Source organism: Nicotiana tabacum, chromosome 8 (genome assembly GCF_000715075.1).
Source record: "Nicotiana tabacum cultivar K326 chromosome 8, ASM71507v2, whole genome shotgun sequence".
NCBI classification, from domain to species: Eukaryota; Viridiplantae; Streptophyta; class Magnoliopsida; order Solanales; family Solanaceae; genus Nicotiana; species Nicotiana tabacum.
The window spans coordinates 125,926,406-125,936,818 of NC_134087.1; the positions used below are offsets into that span (position 1 = coordinate 125,926,406).

General features: G+C 38.0%; 1 protein-coding gene across 1 annotated transcript; it reads left to right on the forward strand.

Annotated features, from left to right (window-relative positions):
* The first annotated feature begins 484 nt into the window (after nt 1-484).
* Nucleotides 485-4,107, forward strand: LOC107815175 (BTB/POZ and TAZ domain-containing protein 1-like). Its single transcript, XM_016640699.2, has 5 exons — nt 485-773; nt 978-1,111; nt 1,731-2,034; nt 2,290-2,606; nt 3,728-4,107. Exons 1-5 carry the CDS (start codon nt 582-584, stop codon nt 3,903-3,905), a joined length of 1,125 nt encoding a protein of 374 aa, XP_016496185.1. The 5' UTR covers nt 485-581; the 3' UTR covers nt 3,906-4,107.
* Nucleotides 4,108-10,413: the final 6,306 nt, after the last annotated feature.

A 10,413-nucleotide genomic window follows, 5' to 3' on the forward strand; every position in this document is an offset into this window, starting at 1 on the left:
GTTGCTACGCGAGAAGCAATATTCATGCTTCCACGCAATCTTTTGATTCCACTTGCTCCATTACTTGCCAAAAATATCAGCTGTTATATTTGCTTCTCTACAATATAAGAGTGGACAAAACTGCACTATCTTCTTTACCTGGAGTAATTATGAGTGGTGAAAGACATAGGTAATTAGGTACCAACCACATCTTGTACTAATTAAACATGGAAATTATTTTGCCCTAACATTTGTTTCTCTTCTTATATATATATATATATATATATTTGTATTTTTCTGGTATTGGTGGCTGATTGATTAATATTCATGGCTTGGTATCGTGGGCCATTACGTCAGGCACGGTGGTTTCGTCGTAATTGGTAATAGTATACATGCTGGCGAATTGAAAAATCATACTAACTCGTAAGAAGTGATGCCCTTTGGAACGTTCCGTAACACAGTTACACTTATAAAAGTAATAAAATATCTGCAACAGTAGCACTAAATATCAACTGCCCCCGATAACATTGTTGTCTAGGTAAGCGCAACTTTGGTAGTTGGCAGTCTTCCCTGTGCTTATATATACTGGACACAAGCCCATAATGCTCTCGCCAATTACTTCGGAAAAATCGAACCGAAAGATATCATCATTCATCAAGTCCAAAAATTCAGTTATCATGTCACGAGAAAACTTTGGTAGCGATGCCGATGGATTTTACGGCGAAATATCTGAAGCCGATGTTCACATCATCACCTCCAGCGGCCTCCGCATTCCAACGCATTCCACCCTTCTGGTACGCACTTATATATAAACTTGTCACTACTAGTAACTATTTTTAAATAAAACTACAGCTTTCTTATAAGTTGCTGGGAATTGAATTCCGGAAACAAAGATCCGATTCTTAAAAAGTAAATCAAATCAATTTCCATTTTTATGTTTTATAAGCAGCTTCTTTTTCAGTTTGAAAACTACTGATATCTTCGAAACATGATGGTAGGCTGCTGCGTCGACGGTTCTGGAGAGCATACTACTTCGGCCGCAAAAGCGGCGGAGCTCTGACAAAACCATTCGGATTCTGGGCGTTCCGTGCGATGCCGTTTCCGTGTTCATCCGGTTTCTACATTCCTTCACGTAAGTTACCAAAATACACGCAAATAAAAAAACACACGCAAATCGGTTTGTTTTCTTTATATTCTGGTATAGTTAATCTCGTACATACTTCAAATCTGATTGGCTCCGTCCAAGTTGGAATTGAATATACTGACTTTTGACCATAATAATAGATTCTTCTACGCTTAAGTATTGGTTCCTTCTTTCATTAGAAAATAGGTGATTGGTCTTCAATGCTAATCTGGCTGTCATTTGTTAAATGCCTTGCGAGGCTCATCATTGACTCTTAGATTCTCTAATCACATATTTTTTGTTTTCCTTCAAACTCTAGTCGGCGTCGGGTAGATGCCTAGGCCAACTTAATTATGTAAAAAGAAATTTTACGAATAAAAACTAATGTTTTAAGCTGTATAAACTACTGATAATGTAAATAATTTTTATACCATCAATTTCGTTTAACCAATTATTATAAGTTTCTTTTACCTTATTTTCCAAATTATTATCATTTCATGTTTCTTATTGAATGGTGTAAAGTGGTTTAAACGTTATCTAAAATATCAGGAACTTAAAACCAAAAATTAACCCAGCCTATTACCGAAAGGGTGAGAGTCTAATATGACCAAGTTGTCCTTGTATTTAGGTGCACTGAAGAGCAGATGGAGAGACATGGGATTCATCTGCTAGCACTTTCTCATGTGTACTTGGTACCACAGCTAAAGCAGAGATGCACAAAAGGGTTGGCTGAGAGATTGACGATTGAAAATGCAGTAGATGTTCTTCAACTTGCAAGGCTATGTGATGCACCAGATCTCTACCTCAAGTCCATGAAATTTTTGTCAACCAATTTCAAGAAAGTTGAGGAGACTGAGGGCTGGAAGTTCCTTCAAGATCATGACCCCTTTCTTGAACTTGAAATTTTACAGTTCATGGATGAGGCTGAGTTGGTATGTAATTATAACCTGATACAATTACCATATATCCCTTTATCTAGCTCATACAGAATTGCATATAATTTCAAATAAAATCCAAAATATAATCTTGCATGGAATTCATAACAACGTTGAAGTTTTTCAATTAATCATGAAACACTCGAAAGGTTTGTGCTTGTCATGAACTCTTTACATGGCAATTGTTTGCATCTTTTTTATCAGTCAAGTGGCTTAGCTTAGTGATTTTTCATCGTAAATTTGTCATTATAGCGAAAGAAGAGGACGAGAAGACACAGGAAGGAGCTGAATTTGTATTTACAGCTCAGCGAAGCCATGGATTGTTTGGAGCATATTTGTACAGAAGGATGTACAAGCGTTGGGCCACATAATAAGGAATCTTCCCAGAAAAGGCAGCCATGTAGCAAGTTTGAGACCTGTCAAGGGCTCCAGCTTCTGATCCGTCATTTCGCTACTTGTAAGAAGAGGGCCAACGGAAGTTGTTTGCGATGCAAGCGCATGTGGCAGCTCCTAAGATTACACGCATCCGTTTGTGACCAACCAGAAGATTGCCGGGTTCCCCTTTGCAGGTAATTAACCACCGGTGGCTGACGCCTTATGTCTGACACCCCTTCACTGGAAAATTATATTGTTTGGCTATGTTTATGGGGTGTCAATCGACACCTGGAAAACTACAGTGTTTAACTAGTTCAAAAATTTAATTTTATGTACATATGTTATGTGTTCTTTTGCTTTCTTCGTATGTTTACTTTTTTTATATTTTGACGCCACTCAAGAGAAATTCTTGTCTCTGCCACGGGTAACCACTGACTACTGAGTAACTAGTTTATTAATCTATTGTTGTACTGATCACTTAAGGGAATCTCAATAATTATAGTAGTAACTAAAATATGTAAATCATTATAGAAGGATCACCGATCGAAGCAGGCAGCTGCCTTGCTGATTTGATGGGCCCCGATCCTATACCATATGGTCTGTCATGTTCAACCTTGAAATTTTTTTAGGTGACATGTCAGAGCTTGATGTTATTAGTTGATTTGTCTCTATAGAAAAACGCAACGAATCAACTGTCACTAATTTGTCCATTTCTTCTCTAATTCATGATTGAGTCAAGTTAACATCAGTTTGTTGGATATTTTCAGTTTTTATGGGTGTTTTAGTTTTGAAGTAGAAAGTCATTAAAATTCTCATTAGCTGGCAAGTGATTTTGCTTACTTTCGTGCGAAGATGAGTCTACTCATGAAGATTTTTTCCCCAACGTCTACTGTGATTCTAAGTGCCAAGTGGGTTGTTCTTGATGTGAATGCGACCTATCCAAGTAGTGGTAATGATTCACGGTCCCATTTCGACTATAACGGCCATGGTGCACCTATCCTAGAAGGAAGCAAAACTTAAGAGAGCAGTCGGACCCCTGACCTTTCGTAACATGTTAGTTTGGATCCTATCTAGTTGTAACGTGTCCATTTATCCTGTTCCTCAAGAAAATATCTTGAATGAGTTCCAAACATGTTGCATTGAATAAAGTTAATAGGACCACATATACAACATAAGTATCAGCTTTAGATAACTTTGTTTGCCTGCTTTATCAGTAAGGTCAATTCCTTGAACTGATACAGTGATCATTCGTTTTTTTTGTGTTTATGTAGTTGGTAAGTCATCTTAACAGCTCTATATATTATTTACATTACAGGCAGTTTAAAGTGAAGGTGCAACAAAGGGGAGATGATGAGCTGTGGAAATCACTTGTTAGAAAGGTGGTGTCAGCCAGAGCTATGTCTTCGTTATCTCTGCCTAAAAGAAAGAGAGAAGAGGAACCAAGAATGAACTTAAGCCATCATCAAGTGATAAACTTTAGGTTGGCAGATTAGCGTCATTGGGTAGAAAGTTCTTTCTTTGTAAATGGAGAATCAATAGAATGGCACTCTTTACCATTTCATATGTCCTGCTGTATATACCCTTTTTTGGTGAGTCGCTCTTAGCTAGACGAATTCTTAGTATATGAGGGGGCAACAGAAGATTTGTATACAAAAAGAATATTAATGGGAATTAATGCATCTTCACTTTGTTTAATGAGTTGGTCATACATTTCATTTTTGTGTTTATATTGTTGTCTAACATTTCATCCTGCCCCAAGGACAAAATCCAGAAGGAAGAAGACACTCATGTTGCCATTTTCTGCACGTTGCATTCAGTGGCGTAGCCAGGAATTTCCTCAAAGGTATTCAAACTTAAAAGAAGTGAATAAAATTCCCGACAAAGAGTGTTCAACATATATTATATATCTCTAAATCCTAATATTTTACCTATATACGTAGTGTAATTTCCGACGAAGGGTGGTCACCACCCTTTACATCATGTACCTTCGCCCCTGGTTGCATTACTCTGAGGAATCCTGACAACAACATGCCATTGGCAGTGTTGCGCTAAAAATCGAATAACCATAAATGAATAAGGGGCAACAAAATGTGGTCGGCTAAATTTGCAAGTTCGCTTTGTTGTGGATATTTGGTTTATCCAAATAGTAGTTAAATATAAATGCCTCATCTTTGCTGTTGAAAAGAGAAGCTTTATGCAATATCTAGTAAAAGTTAGAGGGTGTCAATTTACACTAGTCAATTCTGTGCAAGTATTGTACATATCATCCGCACTGATTAGTGGAAAGAAAAATTGGAGCATGATAGGGTCGGGAGATATTTGATACCTCTACAGAAACCTCATTCCAATTTAGAAGAGAAACTTTCGAAATAGAAGTGAAGATTTGTCCAAGTGCCCGTTTAATGCTCACAAAGTAACTTAAAACTCTGAAATTTACGGAACTAAAAGGGTTTCAACAGCATTATTGTGGTGGGGTATACAATTTATGTCCATTTGCATGTTTTGCATGGTGCATGAGGACAAAATCATACTCGGACATGGGGCATGCACCAAATCATATTACTTTACTATGGTTAAGTAATAAACTGAAATAAGAACACAAATCAATAACTATGGTCAAGTGATAAAACCTTACATAAAAGGCACATGTCATGACTGTATACGGTCAAATTCGGGCTTGCCTTCTCCATATGACTGATTAAGACTGGAGCGCGATAAGCCAAGGATCAGCCTCGTGTTATATCGAACTATGGTGCAAAGTTAGGTTGCCGAACTCGAGACCCTAAGTATGGAGGATAGAAACTGTCGCGACCCGAATTTTCCACTCTCGGGAGTCGTGATGGTGCCTACTAATGAGAGCTAGGCAAGCCAACCCTTAACTATCTAATTCCTTACCAAATTACTTTCTTTTAACAATTACGAGCAATAACATAAAAATAGCATAACTTTAAATAACTAAACGGAAGATAACCATGAAATGTCTGAAGGTTACGTCTATTACAACTTTTAAAACCTCAAATACACCAAAACCTGGTGTCACAGTGTCACAAACTGTCTAAGAGTTTCTACATATAAGGTCTGAAGAAATGCAATACACTGTTTCTGAACAAAGGAAATGAAACAGGAAATACAGATAGAGGGAGACGCCAGGGCCTGCGGACGCCTACAGGTCTACCTTGGGTCTCCGAGTGGACTGAAGGAAGCCCTCCAACTATTGTCCGAAAGCTGCTCCAGGATCTGCACACAGTGCAGAGTGTAGTATCAGTACAACCGACCCTATATGTTGGTAAGTGTCTGGCCTAACCCCAGCGAGGTAGTGACGAGGCTAGGACCAGACTCCAGATAAACCTGTGCAGTTATATAACATATGGCAGAAAAACAACAAGTAATAAGCAATTAAAGCTGGGGAATGGGAACATGCTTCGGGGGTAGCTGACAAAACAAAATAACAAGAAATAACAAGGAAGTTAATAATATAACTTCTAACACAGATAAAGAGAAGTAAAGACAGCTTTCACTTTCAGTTTCCATCTTGCAGGCGTGCAACCCGATCCCATTTCATAATATCCTATAGTAGGCGTACCACCCGCTCCCATTTCATAATATCTTGTGGTAGGCGTACCACCCGCTCCCATTTACAGTTCATCACATAATCACAAGAAATTCTGGCAAGGGAACATAAGTGAAATAATAAATTCCCGGCAAGGGAACAAAAGCAATATAAAAATTTCCCGGCAAGGGAACAACAATATCGAAATAGTCATCCCGGCAAGGAAGAATCAGCTATAACCAATCTCACTTAGCTGGTACTCAGTTCAATTAATGAAAATGCTCAATCATAGAAGATCATTAATTAAAGCATACAAAGTGTCATTCAAGAACCCAACAACTTTCAATTTAAGACCCACGGTCATGCTTGACACCAACGTATAGATACTCGTCACCATGCCTATACGTCGTACTCAACAAGAAGCAAGTAGCAAGTATGACTCAACTCCTAATCCCTCAAGCTAGGGTTAGACCAAACACTTACCTCGAAGCTTTGAACACCACTCAAGCCTCAATTATAGCTTTACCCCTTGATTCCACCACCAATCCACTCGAATCTAGTCACAAGTTACTTAATTACATCAATAAGTGCTAAATGAATCAACCCCAATGCATGAAAATGAGTTTTTCCAAAGTTTTACCCAAAAGTCAAAATCACCCCGGGGCCTACGTGGTCGAAACCCGAGGTTCGGACCAAAACCCGATAACCCATTCTCCCACAAATCCAAATACATAATCTGTTTTAAAATGGGACCTCAAATTGAGGTCCAAATCCCCAATTTTAGAAAAAAAAACCTAGGTTCTACCCAAAACACCCAATTTCCCCCATGAAAATCTTTGATTTGAAGTTGAAATTATGTTAAAAGATGTTAAGGAGTGAAGAAAATGAGTTAGAAATCACTTACCAACGTTGTGGAGAAGAAAAGGTTATTTGAAAAATCGCCTCTTATGTTTTTGGGGTTTTGAAAAGTGAAAAATAACTAAAATTTCCGTTTATTTATACCCCCTCTTAGACCCCCTGTACGGACCGCATCAAATGGATTGCGGTCGCACAGCCTCCACCGCGCTCCACACAAAGGCGACTGCGGCCGCGCTGGCCCCTCCGCGGTCGCACGCGATTTCTCGCGGACCGCACTAAAGGGTTCAGAGACCTGCAACTTCCTGAACCTGCAACATCTAACTTTCTAAGCCTAAGGCATCCCGGAACCTAATCGAAACTCACCCGAGCCCTCGAAACTCCAACCCAAGTATACACACAACCTCAAAAACATCCTACGGATATATTCATGTAGTCAAATTACCAAAATAACATCACGAGCATCGAATTAAGCATCGAGATCAATGATATTTCTCAAAACTCTTTTAAACATCAAATTTCTCAATTAAGGTTCGGATCACGTCAAACGACGTCCGTTTTTAACCAAATTTCACAGGAATGACTCAAGTCATATATAAGACCTGTACCTGGCACCGGAACCAAAATACGGGCCCGATACCATTGCTTTCTAATCAGTTTTCATTTCAAATTTCCTTAAACAATTTCTGAAAATAATTTCACTTAAAAATTCATTTCTCGGGCTTGGGACCTCGGAATTCGATTCCGGGCATACGCCCAAGTCCCATATTTTCCTATGGACCTTCTGGGACCGTCGAATCATGGATCTGGGTCCGTTTACCCAAAATCAAATTTATTCATTTTAACATCAAAACTTAGCAATTTTCATAGAGTTTCATATTTAAGCCTTCCGGCTACGCGCCCGGACTGTGCACGCAAATCGAGATAACTCTAATGAGGTTTTCAAGGCCTTGGAGACACAAAAATCAACTGAAAGCAAGTGATGACCCTTTGGGTCGTCACAGAGATCGACCAAGATCGAAACCTAATAAGATGGAGATCAAGGGAAGCTTACCGAGTCGAATAACGGAAAGACGAAATATCCGCAATTAGGCAAGGGTCACGGCACGAATCTCGGCATGTATCAAGAAGACGCCGATTAATTAGACAATCATGGAATTTCTTACTTCATATAGAATTGAAACTTAGAGTAGGTCTCCCCTACAATATAAAGGGGAGTCTAATCATTTGTAAATGCATCATATCCACGCAATACAAAGCAATATATTGTCATTCTCTAGCTATCATAATCTTGATTTTCTGTTCTTAAGTCATTTGATACATATTTGGTTCAAGGGTGACCGAACTCGAGGGTCAAAGTTGTACAATATATGTTGTTTGCATTTATTTTTTAATTGTCTATTTCAATACTATTTTATTCTTCTCAATTTGTACCAAGTTATATCATGTATTCTAAAAAATCGCGTATAAATTCAATTGTTATCCGGTTTTAGGGTAAACAATGACACTTATTAATATAGTTTATGTACCAGATAATTATCTTTTGCCTTACATTTTATTTTTGGGGGTTTTGGTGAATAGTTTTTACCATCAGTCAGGTCTGACTAGAATATCAAAGGGCCATTCCAATATAAGATAGTAGAGAGGAGACTAGAATTGCACTATGGAATGTTTATGTAGCTCTTAATGTTCTTTGCTTGATATTTTTGATGCAACGATTCGTCTTCCCATTATATTGCTTTCTCTAATAAAATAATTAATAAAAGGGATAGAGATGCATGCACCGTTTGCCACCATATATATTTGAACACGTCCAAAAAAAAATTCTCTCAATCAATTGATGGAATGGAAAACTAGACAACCCTATGATTTTTTCTTCCATCTAATCCTGGATATGGGACACTTGGTACTCGACTACCCAACTTGAGTGCACTAGTGGTACACCATTTATTGCTTGAAGTCCTTCCTTTAGTTCTACACATTTTATTATTGTCCCCCAAATTCTTCTTTTTTATATATGCAGGGATCTATTATATAAAAATCATAAAATAGAGTTTACATAGTTAGTATTGTCTAAAGGAACATTACCTACTTGGCTATTACATAACATACTAATGTCACGCAGGACATTTTTATTTCCAAGGGATGCAAGCTTAGTGCATGCATCCTTGCTAATGTTTTTAACTAGGTAGATAGAACCTTCATAGTCGGAGAATAAGACAGCGGTTACAAAAGATGGCAGGTAGTGCATAATTTCGAGATCCCTACCACTGTTTATACGGAGAGCATGCTTAGCCAGCTTGTGTGCTGGTTTGTTGGCCTCTTTGAAGTTGTGCTCGATTGTTTGAACTCTCACCTGGTTCATCAATAACCTGCATTCATGAATAATGTTGTTAAGTGATGTGTCACCATTCTCTATGCAGTTAATGACATCCGTAGAGTTTGATTCCACTTCTAAATTAGTGAAACCTTGTTTCATTACAAGATGTAGGCCCGTCTTTAGTGCCATCAACTCAGCATGCAAGGGTGATAGGCCAGGTAGAGACCCTTGGAATCCAAGCACCCATTTTCGATTATTATCCCTGAATAGGCCACCAAAGCCACAACTAGATGTTTCTTCTTTGAAGAACCCATCGGTGTTAAGCTTAAAACGGTTACAAGTAGGTTGAAGCCATTTTACTAAGATGGAAATTTTTTGTTATGGCATAATTTCCTTTTCAGTGAGGAGTTTATATTCCACTGCATGCTTGTAAGCATACTGCATGAATGCTTTGTTTGTGGTGTTATTAAATAAGTCATTGTTTCTATTGATCCAAATAGTCCATATAGCAAAGGGAAATATTTCTTTCCAATTAATGATTCCCTTTTTTAGTAAACAATTATGATCGCGAATGCTTGTCAACCAATTACTAGTTGTATCCCAGTCGACCATGTCTATGCCTAAAAGTTGCCAAAAATCTTTTACGGTCGTGCAGTGCATGAAAATATAGGTAATGGTTTCCTTATTATTCTTGCAAAAGGTGCAAGTAGGATCAATGTATATACCAATGTGATTTAAGTATGTTCTAGTAGGAAGTCTGTTATGGTACCATAGTAAGAATTTTATTTTGTTGGGACAAGTTAGCTCCCAAATCCAAGAAAAATCCTACGCTTCGTTTGATTGAGTGTCTAATTGATTATAGCACGGCTTGCTAGTAAAGTGACCATTAGTGGTAGTGACTAAATAGGAGTGTCACAATTATTAAAGTTAGGAGTGGTGGCTTTTATTTTGTTAATCAAGGAAGGATGAAGCTCCATTGAAATTTTTGATAAGTCCCTCTGATTGTTAATCCATATGTCCTTAATGGTTATCATATTATCAATCTGGATAAGGGGACCATAGACGCATTGGCATAATGGTGGGGATTGGTGGATCCAACGATTATTCCAGGTACTGAGAGATGATAATTTATGGGATATTCAAGTAATATCTTTGCAACAAATATCCCATCCCTGGATAATGCTATACCAAATAAACAATGGATTCTTAATATTTTTTCTATTACTATGAAAATCGTGAATAGTTTTTACCCAAGGGGAATGCGTGTTTGAGAGGA